General features: G+C 43.4%; 1 protein-coding gene across 1 annotated transcript; it reads right to left on the bottom strand.

Moving 5' to 3' along the window:
- Positions 1-2,335: 2,335 nt before the first annotated feature.
- LOC106612592 (cdc42 effector protein 2) lies at positions 2,336-13,132 on the bottom strand. The gene is made up of 2 exons (XM_014213887.3): positions 12,955-13,132; positions 2,336-4,387 (listed from the first exon to the last, which is right to left on the bottom strand). The coding sequence occupies exon 2, from the start codon at positions 4,032-4,034 to the stop codon at positions 3,171-3,173; it is 864 nt and encodes a 287-aa protein (XP_014069362.1). The 5' UTR covers positions 4,035-4,387; positions 12,955-13,132; the 3' UTR covers positions 2,336-3,170.
- Positions 13,133-21,380: the final 8,248 nt, after the last annotated feature.

Raw genomic sequence — 21,380 nt, 5'->3', positions numbered from 1 at the left:
CTAACCTTAACTTAATTGTACTAAACCTGCCAAGTTAATTTTCCTAACCTACTACGATACTTCTGCTTGTCAAAACCGGCAGACCTGCCTGAGAGCAGTGTGGGTATCCACTAATGCGATGCAGCCAGCCAGGGAGGTTCAGAGAACTTCATAAAACGAAGCAAAAAGAAAACTGAAGTACTGCAGCCTAAAAAAAAAAGATTTACCTGAGCAGAACATTATATTTATATTCAACATGAGCAGAAGGTATTGTCTTAATAGTAGTAAAGGTACTGTACTGTTAGCCTATGTTTTTCATTTGATAGAGTGGGATATTTTTTTTTTTTTTACATTAAGTATCACTCCATCAAGGGAAATATGGTATTATTTCTAACAAAGATATCTACATATATTTCAGGCCTTTGTATCCCTGGAGATAATCAAAATTCATGTCAACTTTACAGTTTGAAAACATACTGTCCTTTGTCCAAAAAGACTGGTCTCTTGGCACAACTTACCCGGGAATGGGGTAAGTAGAGCCTCTCAAGGTGTACCCCTTTGGGTCCCCGGCCCAGGGTTGAGATGCACAGCCTCTGAAGAATGTAAAAATACACATACAGTACCAGTCAAAAGTTTGGACACACCGACTCATTCAAGGGTTTTTCTTTATTTTTACTATTTTCTACATTGTCGAATAATAGTGAAGACATCCAAACTATGAACTAACACATATGGAATCATGTAGTAACCAAAAAAGTGATAAACAAATACATTTGAGATTCTTCAAAGTAGCCACCCTTTACCTTGATGACAGCTTTGCACACTCTTGGTATTCTCTCAACCAGCTTCATGAGGTAGTCACCTGGAATGCATTTCAATGATTTTATTTGGCAAGTCAGTTAAGAACAAATTCTTATTTACAATGATGGCCTACCCTGGGTCAATTGTGTGCCACCCTATAGTACTCCCAATCACGGCCAGTTGTGATACAGTCTGGAATTGAACCAGGGTCTGTAGTGACACCTCTAGTACTGAGATGCAGTGCCTTGCACCACTGCGCCACTCAGGACCCCAATTAACAGGGGTGCTTTGTTAAAAGTTCATTTGTGGAATTTCTTTCCTTCTTAATGCGTTTGAGCCAATTAGTTGTGTTGTGATAAGGTAGGGTGGTATACAGAAGATAGCCCTATTTGGTCAAATACCAAGTCCAGCTCAAATAAGTAAAGAGAAACGACAGTCCATCATTACGTTAAGACATGAAGGTCAGTCAATCCGGAAAATTTCAAGAACTTTGAAAGTTTCTTCAAGTGCCGTTGCAAAAACCATCAAGCAATATGATGAAACTGGATCTCATGAGGACTGCCACAGGAAAGGAAGACCCAGAGTTCCCTCTGCTGCAGACGGCTGCAGACGGCAAGTTCATTAGAGTTAACTTCACCTCAGATTACAGCCCAAATAAATGCGTGAATCAGGCCTTCAAGGTCAATTTGCTGCAAAGAAACCACTACTAAAGGACACCAATAAGAATAAGAGACTTGTTTGTGACAAGAAACACAAGCAATGGACATTAGACCTGTGGAAATCTGTCCTTTGATCTGATGAGTCCAAATTTGAGATTTTTGGTTCCAACCGTCGTGTCTTTGTGAGACGCAAAGTTGGTGAATGGATGATCTCCACATGTGTGGTTCCCACCGTGAAGCATGGAGGAGGTGAGATAATGTGGGAGTGCTTTGCTGGTGACACTGTCTGTGATTTATTTAGAATTCAAGGCACACTTAACCAGCATGGCTACCACAGCATTCTGCAGCGATACGCCATCCCATCTGGTTTGCGCTTAGTGGGACTATCATTTGTTTTTCAACAGGACAATGACCCAAAACACACCTCCAGGCTATGTAAGGGCTATTTGACCAAGAAGGAGAGTGATGGAGTGCTGCATCAGATGACCTGGCCTCCACAATCACCTGACCTCAACCCAATTGAGATGGTTTCGGATGAGTTAGACCACAGAGTGAAGGAAAAGCAGCAAACAAGTGCTCAGCATATGTGGGAACTCCTCCAAGACTGTTGGAAAAGCATTCCTCATGAATCTGGTTGAGAGAATGCCAAGAGTGTGCAAAGCTGTCATCAAGGCCAAGGGTGGCTACTTTGAAGAATCTCAAATATAAAATATATTTTGATTTGTCTGACACTTTTTTGGTTACTACATGATTCCATATGTGTTATTTCATAGTTTTGATGTCTTCACTATTGTTCTACAATGTAGAAAATAGTACAAATAAAGAAGAACACTTGAATGAGTAGGTGTGTCCAAACTTTTGACTGGTACTGTATATAAAAAAGGGATGGTACAGCATCTAATTTACATATTTATTTAATACATTACAGTAATATACAGTACATAACAATTTGAAATACAATGTAATATATCAACACAATATAATAAAATGCTGAAGGATTTGATGCAAGTCCAGAAATTGCACCGCTGTTACAAAATATGAACTTTCTCTGGTCATCCCACTATATTTAAAGGATTTTGAAGAAGCTGCACATTTCTGATACTTTGATTCTAATGCACAAAAAAAACATTGACCTTTTTGCCCTGCTAGAACGGTTGCATTTTGGATGTCATTACTTCTGCCACTAGATGGCAACCTAATACATAGAATACTCCATTCTTGACAGTGTTGTCCTGACATAAAACAGTAAAATTCCTCACAGAGGTACACACAGAATTTTTTTTAAATGTGTGCCTGGAAGAATATCAAAAGCACATAAATTGTATTTTTAGGCAACTACGTTTCATCCTATCAGAAAACTACAGAGCTTACTTAGGGAGTTAGTGAAGTATGATTTATGTACCCTAACAATAGTGAAATGCTGAAAAACATGTAAAATTATAGTCTGTGAAAACGTAGGCAGCATTTGGGTGGGAGAAATTATTGTCTCTCCACCATTGTGAATCTGAATATCAAAAGACAAATGGTTGGTTCTGAAGCTGCTGTGTATCCAGTCTGGATATTATATAGTCCCAGTCCCAGCGTTTGTGCCCGTCAGTCCTGGCACTATCCTCTGTCTCTGCCTGTTTGTTGGACCAGCCCAATCATCATTAGGCTATATGCAGGATGGCAATTAAAGTGTCCCAGACAACTCTCTGCACAGCAGTGTCTAAGCCCCTTTCCTCCCTCTGCTCACAACTCACAGCGGTCATCAATGCTCTTGTAGCGGTCCATGATCCTCAGCACGTCCTCCAGGATGGACGGCCCCAGGTCCAGATCCAAGCCCATCAGGGACTCTGAGCGGGAGACGCCGGGAGAGAACCTAGGGCACACGGTGGGCGACTCACTCCGCTCGCTCCCAAGGTCCTCATTGCTCAGGCCAGCGTCTGAATCCAGGCTCAGCCCCCTCCGAGGGTCCAGGGGGCCACAGCTCTCTGACATGGAGTCCTCTGAGGAAACCTCTGAGAAGGAGCCGGAGGAGGGCACCAGGTGCCTGAAGGAGGCAGAGTAGCTAAGGTTGTGGCAGGGGTCCATGTAGCAGCCGACACCCTGGTCACACACAGAAATAGAGTAATGCTTCTGCTGGTTTTGGTTATGGTTGTTTGGCTGAGGTTGGTACTGTTGCTGCTGGGACGGGACGGTTGAGTCCTCCAAGTGAAGCCGAGGAGGCTTGGGCGGGGCCTGCTCGTGGGCGATGAACACAGGCATGGAGATGGTGCTCTTCAGCATGCTGGTGGAGTGGTGGTAGGGGTTGCAGTGGTTGTTACAAGAGTGGTTGGATCCTTTGTCGTTCATGGGGTAAGCCTCTTCCAGCTGCCTCTCCATACTGTGGGAGCGCGGTAAGCCGTTCAGGGCGGGCAACATGTCTATCTTGCCCTGCAAAAAGCCCACGTCTCCGAACATGTCGCCCTCTCCCTCCGGCCCGACATGGGCACTGTGGCGCATGTCCCCTAGCGGGGGGCTAATCATGTCACTGGACAAGACGTCTCGCAGCTTGAGCTTCTTCCCCCGCTTGGGTGTGGTAGTCTTTAAGTACATGGGCGTCTTGGCTGGCATTCTGTTTCCCAGAATTCAGTGTGTGAGGGGATCGTCTCTCAGTGATAAGATTTGCACCTCCTTTTAATGATATGCCAGACAAAAGTGTTTTTTATTTTTTTATCGTTGTCCTTACTTTGTCCACTTCCTGGTGATCACAGTGGCATGTAGGCCTTGACCGGAGATCAACGCACTCTCAAATAGTCACCATTATTCAGTAAGGGTGGTGGGTGTTCCAGCTTCAACGCCTCCTTTCTTCCTTATCTTTTGGCCTCTGAAGATGAAGAATCCTTTGGCTGCCTTTATGTCTGCTGATTCTCTGACGGGGCTCAGTTGCTTTGGGAATGTGACACCAAAACGCTAGGCCTGAGGGTCTGTGGAGACACAGAGAGAAATACAGAGAAAGATTTACACCCTTGGAGCCAGAGGACAGAAATATAAGGGGAAACACTTCAAGAATATGTGTGTTTGCTGAGGGGGACTGGCTGAAACCGCCCAAAAATGCCTTTAGTTTAACATGGCAGATGATGTGTGCTGATTTGAGGTTTGTGTGGGGTGTTGCAGTGAATCACACATTAAATCATACACCCTCAGGAATTCATTGCACATTCCAAAGACTTGCTAGACTTTTGTGGAAACACAATTTGCCAAGGAAGTTGTTTGTTCAAAAGATTTTGTGTGCGTCTCCCTGTGTGGTAACCTGTTATCAGGGCCTCTTTGTGGTTCCGATGCTGAGACAAACATTGCGTATTATACAGCTGCTGAGGGAGCAAGAGAGATTATCCTTCTAAACTAACACTTTACATACAAAACTAACACTTTGCATACAAAATTAGCACTTTTCTTCTCCAGAGCTGTATGCACATTACACTAAGAAGCATTTAAATGCAAGTTAACTGTAGACTTTTTCTTCAAAGCCCATTTGGATAACAGACATAAAACAAATCACGATCATCATGATCTGTTGGCTTTTGCATAGCATCCTTATTTCCACATTTTGTTACGTTACAGCCATATTCTAAAATGTGTGAAATAGTTGTTTTCCTCATCAATCTACACACAATACCCCACAATGACAAAGTGTAGAGATTTTTGCTAATTTATAAAAATTAAATAAACAGATATTACATTTACATAAAGTATTCAGACCCTTTACTCAGTACTTTGTTGAAGCACCTTTGGCAGCGATTACAGCCTTGAGTATGAAGCTACAAGCTTGGCACAACTGTATTTGGGGAGTTTCTCCCATTCTTCTCTGCAGATCCTCTCAAGCTCTGTCAGGTTGGATTGGGAGCATTGCTGCACAGCTATTTTCAGGTCTCTCCAGAGATGTTCTGGCTGGGCCACTCAAGGACATTCAGACACTTGTCCTGAAGCCACTCCTGTGTTGTCTTGGCTGTGTGCTTAGGGTCGTTGTCCTGTTGGAAGGTGAACCTTTGCCCCAGTCTGAGGTCCTGAGCGCTCTGGAGCAGGTTTTCATCAAGGATCTCTCTGTACTTTGCTCCGTTCATCTTTGCCTCGATCCTGACAAGTCTCCCAGTCCCTGCCGCTGAAAAACATCCCCACAGCATGATGCTGCCACAACCATGCTTCACCGTAGGGATGGTGCCAGGTTTTCTCCAGACGTGACGCTTGGCATTCAGGCCAAAGAGTTCAATCTTGGTTTCATCATACCAGAGAATCTTGTTTCTCATGGTTTGAGAGTCATTAGGTACCTTTTGGCAAACTCATAGCAGGCTGTCCTGTGCCTTTTACTGAGGAGTGACTTCCGTCTGGCCACTCTACCATAAAGGCCTAATTGGTGGAATGCTGCAGAGATGGTTGTCCTTCTGGAAGGTTCTCCCATCTCCACACAGGAACCCTAGAGCCTTGTCAGAGTGAACATCGGATTCTTGGTTTCCTCCCTGTGCAAGGCCCTTCTCCCCCGATTGCTCAGTTTTGCTGGGCGGCCAGCTCTAGGACGAGTCTTGGTGGTTCCAAACTTCTTCCATTTAAGAATGATGGAGGTCACTGCGTTCTTGGGGACCTGCAATGCTGCAGAATTTTTTTGGTACCCTTCTCCAGATCTGTGCCTCAACACAATTGAGGAAATTGGGGGCTCCCAAGTGGCGCAGTTGTCTAAGACACTGCATCTCAGTGCAAGGCATCACTGCAGTACCTGGTTTGAATCCAGGCTGCATCACATCCGGCTGTGATTGGGAGTCCCATAGGGCGGCGCCCAGTGTCATCTGGGATAGGCCGGCATTGTAAATAAGAATTTGTTATTAACTGACTTGTCTAGTTAAATAAAGGTTAAATACATGTTTTAAATCCTGTCTCGGAGCTCTACCGACAATTCCTTCGACCTCATGGCTTGGTTTTTGCTCTGACATACACTGTCAACTGTGGGACCGTATATAGACAGGTTTGTGCCTTTCCAAATCATGTCCAATCAATGAAATTTACCACAGGTGGACTCCAATAAAGTTGTAAAACATCTCAAGGTTGATCAATGTTAACAGGATGCACCTGAGCTCAATTTCAAGTCTCATAGCAAAGGGTCTGAATACTTATGTAAAGAAGGTATTTCTGTTTTTTGTTTTTAATACATTTGTTAAAATTTCCTAAAACCTGTTTTTGCTTTGTCATTATGGGGTATTGTGCATAGATTGCTGAGGAAATTGTTTTATTTAATCAATTTTAGAATCAGGCTGTAACAAAATGTGGAAAAAGTCAAGGGGTCTGAATATTTTCCGAAGGCACTGTAGATACAAAAGTATGTGGACACCCCTTTAAAAATGATTGCGGCTATTACAGCCACACCAGTTGCTTACAGGTGTATAAAATCGAGCACATAGCCATGCAATCTCCATAGACAAACATTGGCAGTCGAATGGCGTCACCGAAGAGCTCAGTGACTTTCAACGTGGAACCGTCATAGGATGCCACCTTTCCAACAAGTCAGTCAAATTTCTGCTCTGCTTGAGCTGTCGATGTCAACTGTAAGTGCTGTTATTGTGAAGTGGAAACGGCTATGAGCAACAATGGCTCAGCCGCGAAGTGGTAGGCCACACAAGCTCATAGAACTGGGCTGCCGAGTGCTGAACTGTTTGTCGGGAGCTTCACGAAATGGGTTCTCATGGCCGAGCAGCCGCACACAAGCCTAAGACAATCATGTGTAATGCCTGTAAAGCTAGCCGTAATTGGACTCTGGAGCAATGCAAAAGCGTTCTCTGGAGTGATGAATCAAGCTTCACCATCTGGCAGTCCGACAGACGAATCTGGGTTTGGCGGATGCCGGGAAACGCTACTGTAAAGTTTGGCGGTAGGAGGAATAATGGTCTGGGACTGTTTTTCATATTTCAGGATAGGGCTCTTAGTTGCAGTGAAAGGAAATCCTAACGCTACAGTATACAGTGACATTTTAGATGATTCTGTGCTTCCAACTTTGTGGCAACAGTTTGGGGAAGGCCCTTTCCTGTTTCAGCATGACAATGCCCTTGTGCACAAAGCGAGGTCCATACAGAAAGGGTTTGTCGAGATCGGTGTGGAATAATTTAACTGGCCTGCACAGAGCCCTGACCTCAACCCCATCGAATACCTTTGGGATGAATTGGAACGCTGACTGCGAGCAAGGCCTAATCGCCCAATATCAGTGTCTGACCTCACTAATGCTCGTGGCTGAATGGAAGCAAGTCCCGCAGCAATGTTCCAACATCTAGTGGAAAGCCTTCAAAGAAGAGTGGGTCTGTTATAGCAGCAAAGGGGGGACCAACTCCATATTAATGCCCATGATTTTGGAATGAGATGTTCGACGAGCGGGTGTCCACATACTTTTGGTCATTTAGTGTAGTTCGTGGCTGTGCTCTAAGCTGACTCACTAATGATACTGCTTACTGCATTCAGCTGATGTCATTATTGTTAGTCATCTCAGTTAATGGAATCCCCACCAATCCTAGGACTTCTGAAAATCTTCTTCATCATGAGTCACGTGTTTAAAAGTTAAAACAATGTGAATGTCTAAAAAAAATTGAGGGGATTTGTGTATGAATCATATCCTGTATGAGTTATAGTACTATTGTCTCACTTGATATGTGTTGAAATGTTACACATTTTCTACCGCAGCCAGTCGACTCCTGGCATCTCTAACCGTCATGTGAATTTTAACACATTAGCTTCACATATAAAGCTGCTTGAGATCTTTGTAAGGGGAGAGGTGTTGAGACTTGTTGGTGATGATTTTCACAGTGTTAATTGACCGCAGAGTCATTGGCCACATTGTGACAAGGTATTGTGTCACTGGGTAGAGAAATCAGATGGGCGCTGATCGTGAAAGCACTATACCATTTCTGCGACACACCATCAGATAAGATACAAACAGCCTACTATTCTCTGAGACAGAGAGATTGAATCCTCCTTGAGTTGGAAGTAAACAATGTTTCACCCTTATATCTCTACATTATGTGTCTGTCAGATTGTATGCAGGGAAGTGAATCTATAAACATGCCGTTTGTCAAACACAATAGGGATAAAGTGTTGGGCTGACCCATGCATTCTGACAGTCCTGGCGCTGCATGACAATAATGTCCTGCTCCACTCTTTTTAACCTTTATTTAACTAGGCAAGTCAGTTAAGGACAAATGCTTGTTTACAATGCCGGCCTACCCCGGACAAATTGTGCGTCGCCCTATGGGACTCCCAATCACAGCCGGATGTGATTCAACCTGGATTTGAACCAGGGACTGAAGTGACTCCTCTTGCCCTGAAATGCAGTGCCTCAGACAGCTGCGCCACTCAGGAGTCCTAGGGCCTGCATTCATGCCCTGCCCCTCACCTATTTATGGTGACAGACTTACCCTAATTCCATCACAGAGGAAATTTTATTACACACACACACTACTGTTTTATCAGTTGTGTGTGTGTGTGTGTGTGTGTGTGTGTGTGTGTGTGTGTGTGTGTGTGTGTGTGATACAATTTCCTCTGTGATGGAATTAGGGTTAGTCTGTCACCATAAATAGGTGAAAACTGACCCCCAAAAATATTTATTAATCACACAATTTCTCAAGCAAGAATTTGGGGAGTGGGTTGAGTGGGGAGGGGAAAACTGAAAACTAGCTGTAATTGGCAAAGAGGTTTGGAACGCTCTTTCTTATTGGTCAATTAACTCATTTGTCGCCTGGTGATGTCATTAGGCAAGCCAAAACTCCATCCCACCAAAACAGGCTGAATTTTCACGTGTTCTTTTCAAACAGCTATTACACTAAAATGACATTATCATCCTTTTCACAATTTCTAAACTCATAGTGTGTAAATAGATATAAAACACAGGAAATCACATTTCTGACTGCAGAAATATATTTTTAAAATATATTTTTTTATGATATATTTTGTTATTATTTTCCTGGACACATATGTAACATAGTTATTCAAGTCAAACATCTGTTTGTAGTTTCTTTCCGCCACATATGGTCTCAATTTGCGTTGTGTATCAGAAGGTTATACCATTATACCGCCAGTTCAGCACTCCTTGTTACATCTCTAGTCGACCAAGGAAGGTGCCTATTAAGAAATTGTGAATCATTCCTTGTCCTGAAATTCCTAATTTGGCCATCCTAATGGCACGTACTTCCCCTAATCAGAATGCGTTTTCATCATGCGTAATGTGGTTGACCTTTTGCTTAGTTTCTCTCTCTTCTGGTGACCAATGTGTTTTTGCCAATAAAACCAGACCAACAAAATAACCCAACGCCCAATCTATTAAATAATGCTAATAGTGTATTTTGCAGTGGGCGTAAGACATTATCCAGACGTTTTTGGAAAAGGGAATACTCAGGCTATTGCGCAAATGTATTCCCTGTCAATTTTAGCAACATTCATCTATGTTGTGCATATTGTTGTGTATATTCTGTAGTCTACCTAGACCGTATAATTTACTCATGCCAGCAGTGAATTCAATCCCTTCAATGTTGATGAGGGTAATGCGTAAACATCTAAATGTATGGCCAATGTAATTTGTCATCTGGTTTGTGGAAAACAGATTTCTGGGTTTGAAATTAGATTGCAAATCAAATCAAATTGTATTGGTTAGCAGATGTTAATGCGAGTGTAGTGAAATGCTTGTGCTTGCAGCGAGACAGGCTCTGATTTATTGTCGTGATTAAGGTTCCAGGTTCTTGTGACCTTGAGTAACAGAGTCTCACTCAGACCCATTTGTTCCTGCCCACTGGGCACATACTGGTTGAATCAACGTTGTTTCCACGTCATTGAAATTATGTTGAATCAACGTGAAATTTGTTTTGAAATTTTGGGGGGGGGATTTTTTTTTTCATTTCACCTTTATTAAACCAGGTAGGCTAGTTGAGAACAAGTTCTCATTTGCAACTGCGACCTGGCCAATTCGACACATACAACAACACAGAGTTACACATGGAATAAACAAAACATACAGTCAATAATACACTAGAACAAAATAAAATAAAAAGTCTATATACAGTGAGTGCAAATGAGGTAAGTTAAGGCAATAAATAGGCCATGGTGGCAAAGTAATTACAATATAGCAATTAAACACTGGAATGGTAGATGTGCAGAAGAGGAATGTGCAATTAGAGATACTGGGGTGCAAAGGAGCAAGATAAATAAATAAATATAGTATGGGGATGAGGTAGGTAGATAGCCCATCTGTAAACAGCCCATCTATGTACAGGTGCAGTGATCTGTGAGCTGCTCTGACAGCTGGTGCTTAAAGCTAGTGAGGGAGATATGAGTCTCCAGCTTCAGAGATTTTTGCAGTTCGTTCCAGTCATTGGCAGCAGAGAACTGGAAGGAAAGACGACCAAAGGAGGAATTGTCTTTGGGGGTGACCAGTGAGATATACCTGCTGGAGCGCGTGATACGGGTGGGTGCTGCTATGGTGACCAGTGAGCTGAGATAAGGCGGGGCTTTACCTAACAGAGACTTGTAGGTGACCTGGAGCCAGTGGGTTTGGCGATGAGTATGAAGCGAGGGCCAACCAACAAGAGCGTACACGTCGCAATGGTGGGTAGTGTATGGGGCTTTGGTGACAAAACGGATGGCACTGTGATAGACTGCATCCAATTTGTTGAGTAGAGTGTTGGAGACTATTTTATAGATGACATCACTGAAGTCGAGGATAGGTAGGATGGTCAGTTTTATGAGGGTATGTTTGGCAGCATGAGTGAAGGATGCTTTGTTGCGATATAGGAAGCCGATTCTAGATTTAATTTTGGATCGGAGATGCTTAATGTGAGTCTGGAAGGAGAGTTTACAGTCTAACCAGACACCCAGGTATTTGTAGTTGTCCACATATTCTAAGTCAGAACCGTCCAGAGTAGTGATGCTGGACGGGCGAGCAGATGCGGGCAGTGATCGATTGAATAGCATGCATTTAGTTTTACTTGTATTTAAGAGCAGTTGGAGGCCACGGAAGGAGAGTTGTCTGGCATTGAAGCTCCTCTGGAGGTTAGTTAACACAGTGTCCAAAGAGGGGCCAGAAGTATACAGAATGGTGTCATCTGCGTAGAGGTTGATCAGAGAATCACCAGCAGCAAGAGCAACATCTCTTCTTCTCTGTATACAGAGAAGAGAGTCGGCAGAGAATTGAACCCTGTGGCACCCCCATACAGACTGCCAGAGGTCCGGACAACAGGCCCTCCGATTTGACACACTGAACTCTATCAGAGAAGTAGTTGGTAAACCAGGCAAGGCAGTCATCTGAGAAACCAAGGCTGTCGAGTCTGCCAATAAGAATGTGGTGATTGACAGAGTCGAAAGCCTTGGCCAGGTCGATGAATACGGCTGCACAGTAATGTCTCTTATCGATGGCGGTTATGATGTCGTTTAGGACCTTGAGCGTGGCTGAGGTGCACCCATGACCAGCTCTGAAACCAGATTGCATAGCGGAGAAGGTACGGCGGGATTCGAAATGGTCGGTAATCTGTTTGTTAACTTGGCTTTCGAAGACCTTAGAAAGGCAGGGTAGGATAGATATAGGTCTGTAGCAGTTTGGGTCTAGAGTGTCACCCCCTTTGAAGAGGGGGATGACCACGGCAGCTTTCCAATCTTTGGGAATCTCAGACGATACGAAAGAGAAGTTGAACAGGCTAGTAATAGGGGAATTGACGTTGATTTTGACGTATGTGTCCAGTGGGTGGGTTGTACGGACACAAGCCTTATGTAATATTTAGGCTCTGAGATCATCCAATTCCCGGACATCCCCCAGTTAACTATTTGGTAGGCTACCACTGTAGACCTGATAATCCACACACACAACTCGGCTATTTTAAACGCGATTATTTTCCAAGAGAGCAATACATAAGCCTACAAACGGTTTACGTTTGTAGGCCTATAGGACACACGCTTGAAGGAGTCGCCGTTCAAGTTTATTCAAGAGGCCATTGATTAGGGTATAACAGAGGACTACTATATAAGGCTGTAAATAATGGGATGATGTAGGCTACAGTATTATGATTATAAGGAATATACCCAAACAAAAGTACGAACACGTTTATAGCAAACAACTGAGTTTAAAGTGGCCTTCACACCGACTCATTTTGTGCGGGTCGCGTGGCTCATACTGGATAGCTTTGGAAATGGAAAACCCTGTTATATATAAGCTTGTAATCTTCTTAAAATATTAGATCCATCATAATCAGCGGTTCCAATATCGAATTGTATCCATGTTACCAAATTACACATTTAAGCTGCTCATCTCATGTGAAGAAGTCATTTCAACACATTTTGATTTTGGTATTAGCAAACAAACAGCGGTATAAACTGTTTTCTAATTTGCAGGCATGCAGGCTGGTGAAATAGAACCGATATATTATTATAATTTAGGTGAGAGATATTCGGACACAGAACGGACAAGAGACAAAATTACTTTTAAAATAACTGTTTTAATTTCCTAATAATAGTCTAACAGAAGTAAATATTACTTGCCTACCTTGTAGAGGAATAGCTAGATTTCCATAAGGAAGAATCACGGCGCTGTCTATAGTCCACCGTTAAGGCGTCAGCTTCTCTCGTTAGTATAAGAACAGGTAAACCTCTTACTGCGAACTGTTTCTGGAGTCGAGGAGCCTCGCAAACAGTCTGGTCGGAGAAGGGCGGGGACGTGATGGTTGTGAATGAAGAAAGTGAAAGGGGATCCTGTGAGGCGCCCTCTTGGGCGCAATTAACTCTTGATAATGTATTGTAGGCTAAATATCATGCAGCAACAGATTATTCAAAAACAAATTAAAAGTAAATTCATCACACAGTCTATTAAATCTTTGGCTAAGCATAAAACAGCAGGTTTTAAAGTTCAGTGAAGCACAAACACAGTTGATGCGCACATTCTGCATATGGGCCAACCAATTAAGCATAGGCCTAATAGTTTTGAGCAGGGGCGCAAGTTTGGTTTTAGGAGTGGGGGGGGGACATAATTTTTTATTAAATGTTTTTATCCAGTCAGATAAACACTCTAAACAGCCTACCCGACGGCTCGGAGGCGTCCGTATGGTCCTAAAGCACACTGTTGCCTTGTTTTGTATCACATTCCAATGATAAAACTGGGGGGGGACAAAAATGCAATTTCAGAATCTGGCGGGACAGTGAAAGTTGCGACCCTGGTTTTGAGTATGTGATATTGTGAAAGTCAGCATTTAAAATGGATCTGTCATTGCTTTTCCCATCTCTGGGGAACTGTCATGATGTCCAAGAAGTACCTAGGCAGGCCTACTGTCCCGCAAGATAATTAATCATCCAATGGCTCGGTGGTTAACTCTGAAAGTGATGTGACAGCACTGTTCCCCAAACTTTACCTGATGGCCCCATGCACAAAAAGTGGACGCAGTCCAAAGACCTGAAATTATATTTTTGTTCAGTGTAGTATGATATATTAAGTTCTACTGCTTTAGTATGATATGCTACCTTCGACTGCTTTAGTGTGATATGCTACAGTAGGTCAGGGGTTAAAGTTAGGGTTAAGATTAGAGGTTAGGTTAAAGGGTTAAGGTTAGGTTTAAGGGAAGGGTTAGCTAACATGCTAAGTAGCTGCAAAGATGCTAAAAAAAAGTAGTAAGTATTTGAAAAGTTGCTAATTACCTAAAATGCTAAAGTTGTCAGTGAGGAGATTCCAACACGCAACCTTTGGGTTGCTAGACATTTGCATTATACGCCCATCCACCCCGACCAACTTCCCTCCTTTCATCTTAATAAAATATAATATGTTTTGCTTTGAGACCAGTCTGAAACGTTAGGTCTTCAGGAGTCATACTGACAACAGAGCAATAACTGATTTACGGTCCTTGCATTATGCGTGCAAGGTAGATTAGAAATATTTGTTTCACGTTCAGTGTTGTTCTTTGGGCGGGTCTGCAAGACAGACATTTTTTTCACTGAATTGATTTCAGACTGTAAAATTACATGCAGGCAGAACAACCCCAAAACCTTCTACAAAAGAAATCTTAATTTAACTTTTATGGTCTTGTAGTTTAAATGCTCATTAAAGTTAAACCCAAGAACTTGACAGTGGAATTGTTTACAGGTTCCAACACACAGACACTCTCTCTCTCTCTCTCTCTCACACACACACACACACACACACACACACACACACACACACACACACACACACACACACACACACACACACACACACACACCATACAATTCCAGCATTTGAAGTGCTGAGAGAATCTGTACACAAGATAAGAAATGACACAGGCCAGAGCAATAGACTGATAATAAATGTGGATAGATCAAAGAGAGTACAAGCACTCTACAAAACGGGAGAGAGTTATGAAAACGGTTGAGTAATTGGGGACACAGACAGGGTGGGGTGAAGTCAAGAGGACCCCCTGAAAGGTTGTGGGGGTCCTGTCACTCCATCCTCCACCTCCAACCCCGACCCTGCCTCTAATCTGTCTGGCGTGCTGTGGACTTTCTCTGCCTGTGCTGCTGGGTTTATCATATGCTGCGGTCCTTCATTGCTGTGTGGGTTCAACAGCTGGCCAGTTCTCACAGCACAGAGCTGAATAGGGCTATGTGGGCCTGGTCACAGCTACAATGACCCCTCCCAATCTTGGTTCCCCTCACGACCCCGTAGAAAGTCTCAGATGGCTACCTAAATCCATCAAGGGCTCCATTGTTGATCAGAGAACACTGACAATCATACAGTATTAAATTGAGCGAATTTGGGCAGTGAAAGTCATGGACAATGGACAGCTGAGCAACAGAGTGACCTCACAAGCAGGAATCCTGGGAATTCTGGGATGTGTGTGTGTTCATGTCATGTGGTTTCCATTATAGACTACTCCGAGTGCTTCAGCTAAACTCAGGGGGGGAAGTTGGGCTGAGAATCTCCATTTGGAAAGACTCAAAGCGAGAAGGAGATGAAATAGTCAGGCAGTCAAGTTCTACTCAGTGTCAGAGTGTGAAGCAGCAGTAACCCTGACTCAATCACTCACAAATCAACTGCAACTGTCTACCCAGTTTAGAGTAGGATGTGCAAGTCAGTTATGGTTATAAACTCATAGTGAAAAACTACTGGACACTTTTGCATCAATAGAAATGGGTAAGGAAGGAGAATGGCCACCAAATGCTTATGTGTTGGTGTATTTCATTTATTTCCAGTCTAATTTAAAACGTGTCGTAAAAAGACAGACAGTCTTGTTGACGGACAACTAAAAGATTTCTGTCAAATAAAACAAGGAGACAATAAACATTTATTATAGAATGCTTTATTGAATGAACTTGTAAAATTAATTTGTGGTCACTTTTTCCACACACTTTTTTCATTGGGTGTATAGGCCTGTGAAAGACATAATGAATGATAAAACAGGAGGGGGTGAGGCAGATGAAAATAGCAGAGGGTGAAGGAAGGATGCTGAAAAAGTAGCAGTCCTCCACGCTACTGTACACACAGGCGGTTAGACAGCCAGTCACTCTCTGTTTCTTCTCCCTATTTCTCTTTTTTCTTTCCCACCCACTCTCACTCTTCACACACACGCACACACACACACTTCCCTTTAAGGAAGGCCAGCCATCCCTGTCTCCTCCCTTTCCCATCATTCTCTCTGTCCCCCCCACGACAGGGCCAGGGTGGATTTGTGGGTCATGGATAAGGGCACGCTAGAACAAACAAACCAAAATAGTCAACAACAAGGAAAGAGAGGAAGGGACTAAACACTACACTGCCAAACCTGGGCGGATGGCTACTCATCAATGATTGGTAGATGGTCCATTGGGCTGGAACATTTTGAACCTAATAAACATACACTACTAAAAGTGAACCTGGGAAACACTACAGCTGAGCAGTAAGATAAATAAACAGAGCTCACGACTCATTGATTGTGACCAAGTCTCAAGGGGATGGAGGGCACAATACTTCACAGTGAGTGGGGAGGCAAGTTCACACAGTGAGAACCCAGAGGGCCTTTTCACAATTTCTCATGCCAAAGTCTACCCTGAAAAACATGTTTTTGGAGCAGAGGGGCATGTTGGAGTTTGGGTGCGACTCAAGGGCACTACAGGCGACTTTTAGACAGTTGGAATAAATCTTTCTCCTGTTCCACAGATGGATTCTGAGTTTGTGTGCTTTTGACCACAACAGGATTGGGAGATGTCCATGTTGAATGTTGGTGGCATGGGGAGGACGAAGGCCTTATTAATTGACAACACGTTTGTTTTCTTAATCACCCTAAATCAGTGCCGCTTGTCTTGGTTGTATTGTAGATGATAATGCCAGTTGAGTCAGAGTAGAGACACCTGCATCCTATTTCCCTGTTGATATAGATATTACTTTCTCAGACTATCAGTTCATAAGAGCCTTAAAAGAAATGCAGGTGCTAAAACAAAACATATCTGTGAATATGCTTCATGGCAGTAAAAAAAAGGAAAACATTTGTTCCTGAACACCCATAATAGATCACTGCATAATAACCTATTTTAGTACTTCAAAGCATCAACCTATAAAGTAGTGAGTCAAGGGGAAGGGGCCTGCTAAAGAGGACTGGACGTTTCACTCTGTTATTTCCAAAGGAAGCCAGAGCTTTGTTTTGAAGTTTCTTAAACGGTCACTGTGGCGTGGAGGAGCAAAGTTGTCTCTACCGTACGCAGACCGGAGTATTCTCATGAAAGGCAAGTGTTCCGTGGAATTCTTCCAAAGGGCAGAGGAAATGGGGGGGGGGGGGGGGGTACAAGCTGGGATTGAAGTCCCACGAGAATCGCAAACTTGACGGTCCCAGACGTTTGGCACAACACTTTGGAGTGGTACATGCTGTTCACACAGAGGAGGAATAGAAAAACCCTCCTTAGCCCCCCACCGACCCCATGTGGGTAAGCTTCCCATGTATACATCAAGAGCGGTACATTTTTCTATAATTTGCCTCACTCCAGACTGTGGCCGTTTTATTGTTTTGGATATTATCAGCATTTTGAGATGTGTGCATTCATTGTCCACAGGGAGATATTCACTGGCATGCAACATGGGCCTACTCCACCAAACACAACAACATTGTCTATACCAGAAAGCTCTTGTGTCATATCTCCACCAGATACATACCAAGGGGTTGAGGTCAGTCTGTTCATCCAAATATACAATAACGTCACTGATGCTGAGAAAATGCTAAAGTACATTGTTCGTGGGAGCCAATAAAATAAATCCTATTTTCTCCAATGTTTGGCCCTGAAAATGTTTGCATATCTGATGCATAAGAAGATGAAAAGAAGATGGCATGACAGTGTTGTGCAACTTTAAGGGCCGATTTCCCAGATTAAGCCTAGTCCTGGATTTATTAGGGCTTTGAATTAGGATTCTCAATTGAGAATACTCTTTAGTCCAGGATTAGGCTTAATCTGTGTCTGGGAAAATAACCTTTTTTTTATGACGGTTAATGTTTTCTGCAGCTGACTCCTCCAGTAAAGCAGCTCAGACCGGAGTTTAGAAGGATTCAGCTGATGTTGATCAGTGATCAAGCAGGACTGTTGGTAGAATTCTGAATACACAGAAGGAGCCCCCAGCTGATGGCAGTACTACAAGTCTCAGGTGCCTTCCAATCCTGACCTATTTTAACCCATAATTAAATGTCCAATGCAGCCATTTTTATCTCAATATCAAATAATTTCTGGGTAATAATGAATTACCTTACTGTGATTATTTTTGACCATTTTAATTGAAAACAAACAAAAATAGCTTAGCAAAGAACAATTTCTCAAGCAAGAATTTTGCTAGGATTGTCTGGGAGTGATCTGAGTAGGGAGGGGAAAACGGAACATTAGCTGTTATTGGCAGAGAGGATTGGAACTCTCTTTTTTATTGGTCTACTAACTAATTTACCGCCTGGCGATGTCACCAAGCAGGCCAAAACTCAATCCCACCAAAACAGGCTGAAATTTCAGGCTGTCTTTTCAAACAGCTCGTACACTAAAAGGGCATTATCATTTTCATAGTATTTTTCCAACCTCATAGTGTGGAAATATATGTCAAATACAGGATATTCACGTTTTTGACTGCACTGGGTCTTTAAGGAGATCAGGGATGCTATATATATATATATATATATACTGCTCAAAAAAATAAAGGGAACACTTAAACAACACATCCTAGATCTGAATGAAAGAAATAATCTTATTAAATACTTTTTTCTTTACATAGTTGAATGTGCTGACAACAAAATCACACAAAAATAAATCAATGGAAATCCAATTTATCAACCCATGGAGGTCTGGATTTGGAGTCACACTCAAAATTAAAGTGGAAAACCACACTACAGGCTGATCCAACTTTGATGGAATGTCCTTAAAACAAGTCAAAATGAGGCTCAGTAGTGTGTGTGGCCTCCACGTGCCTGTATGACCTCCCTACAATGCCTGGGCATGCTCCTGATGAGGTGGCGGATGGTCTCCTGAGGGATCTCCTCCCAGACCTGGACTAAAGCATCCGCCAACTCCTGGACAGTCTGTGGTGCAACGTGGCGTTGGTGGATGGAGCGAGACATGATGTCCCAGATGTGCTCAATTGGATTCAGGTCTGGGGAACAGGCAGGCCAGTCCATAGCATCAATGCCTTCCTCTTGCAGGAACTGCCGACACACTCCAGCCACATGAGGTCTAGCATTGTCTTGCATTAGGAGGAACCCAGGGCCAACCGCACCAGCATATGGTCTAACAAGGGGTCTGAGGATCTCATCTCGGTACCTAATGGCAGTCAGGCTACCTCTGGCGAGCACATGGAGGGCTGTGCGGCCCCTCAAAGAAATGCCACCCCACACCATGACTGACCCACCGCCAAACCGGTCATGCTGGAGGATGTTGCAGGCAGCAGAACGTTCTCCACGGCGTCTCCAGACTCTGTCACGTCTGTCACGTGCTCAGTGTGAACCTGCTTTCATCTGTGAAGAGCACAGGGCGCCAGTGGCGAATTTGCCACTCTTGGTGTTCTCTGGCAAATGCCAAACGTCCTGCACGGTGTTGGGCTGTAAGCACAACCCTCACCTGTGGACGTCGGGCCCTCATACCACCCTCATGGAGTCTGTTTCTGACCGTTTGAGCAGACACATGCACATTTGTGGCCTGCTGGAGGTCATTTTGCAGGGCTCTGGCAGTGCTCCTCCTTGCACAAAGGCGGAGGTAGTGGTCCTGCTGCTGGGTTGTTGCCCTTCTACGGCCTCCTCCACATCTCCTGATGTACTGGCCTGTCTCCTGGTAGCGCCTCCATGCTCTGGACACTACGCTGACAGACACAGCAAACCTTCTTGCCACAGCTCGCATTGATGTGCCATCCTGGATGAGCTGCACTACCTGAGCCACTTGTGTGGGTTGTAGACTCCGTCTCATGCTACCACTAGAGTGAAAGCACCGCCAGCATTCAAAAGTGACCAAAACATCAGCCAGGAAGCATAGGAACTGAGAAGTGGTCTGTGGTCCCCACCTGCAGAACCACTCCTTTATTGGGGGTGTCTTGCTAATTGCCTATAATTTCCACCTGTTGTCTATTCCATTTGCACAACAGCATGTGAAATTTGTCAATCAGTGTTGCTTCCTAAGTGGACAGTTTGATTTCACAGAAGTGTGATTGACTTGGAGTTACATTGTGTTGTTTAAGTGTTCCCTTTATTTTTTTGAGCAGTATATATATATATATATATATATATATATACACACACACACACACACCAGGAGCAGGTACCTTCACTTCATATAGATTTAAGAGGACGTGGTAAAAAAAAAAATCTAAATATAAAACCAAAAACAAACACTACTGTAGTAGGATTTCGTAATGATCTTTTTCTGGTATGTTCATTCCTGGGCTACTGTTGCAGATTTGTTCGTTGTCAGGGGGATCATGAGGAAGGTCATGAGCAGTTTTAGGATCAGGCCTAAGTAACACTCCCTGTCCTGAATGCCAAAAACTAAAGGCATTCCTGTCATAAAAGAACTGGGTGCAGCCCAAGAATTTCCCAATACAGTATGGAATCAGTGGCCTGAATACTCACTACCTCAACATTCACATACATGTTTTAAGAATAAGTCACTCTTAGAAGTTCTTCAGCAGCCAACCATGCCTGAAACTCAAAGTGACACTAAACCATATCAAACCAACAAAAGGTTATGTCAGGTTTTTAACCCATCTGTTTGAGATCCTGTGTAAGGTAGGAACCATTATGGTGGTTTCCTATATAGACTTACCTCCACACCAGGGTGTCACCTAGCCTGATGACTCACACTAAATTCTTCCACTGCTCTGTCATTCGCAACATAATTTAGTCTGAGACTGCAATCATTGAAGTCGTTTGTGGGGACGAGGGGAACAAAACAAAGAACAAAACAAAGAAATCAGCGATTGGATCGTCTCTAACCAGACTATCAAAGCCAATGCCGAATTTTCAAACCGCGCTTTACCCATGTGTGTACTGGCTCTGGACCAAGCCATAAGTTTCTGGACCAATCAGATGGCCTCGAATGTTTTCGCAGTCGGTGAGGGGTCAGAGAGGTACTCAGATCCAGACTCATTGCAGAGAAGAAGCTAACGTTCGTGGGCGTGGCGTAGTGTTTGGCCATGTTTGAGTATCAAAACTGTAATGTATCATGGGTAAATTGTGACTGACTGATCTACAGTACAAATAATAATGAGTAGTTATTTATAATGAAAGGTTCTTCGTACATCAGTCAGTCGGCAGTCGCCTGCAACGTCGAACAAGCCCAATGTGTTTCCATCAGTAGCGTGACGCTAAAGACTTGTGGCGGGCAGAATCAACAACCTCTGCATCATTCAAGACGGTTGCTTTGTGAGGTGTTAAAGTTCAGTTAGCCATTGTTACTGTGTATGTAAATGCAAGCTAAAAAAGTACCCAGGGACTTGCCTTGGCTCCAAGTCAGAGCAGGTCC

The sequence above is a fragment of the Salmo salar genome, chromosome 09 (assembly GCF_965601325.2).
Source record: "Salmo salar chromosome 09, fSalSal1, whole genome shotgun sequence".
Lineage (NCBI taxonomy): Eukaryota > Metazoa > Chordata > Actinopteri > Salmoniformes > Salmonidae > Salmo > Salmo salar.
Note: the sequence above shows the minus strand (reverse complement) of the source record. Positions and strands in the feature narration are given on the sequence as shown.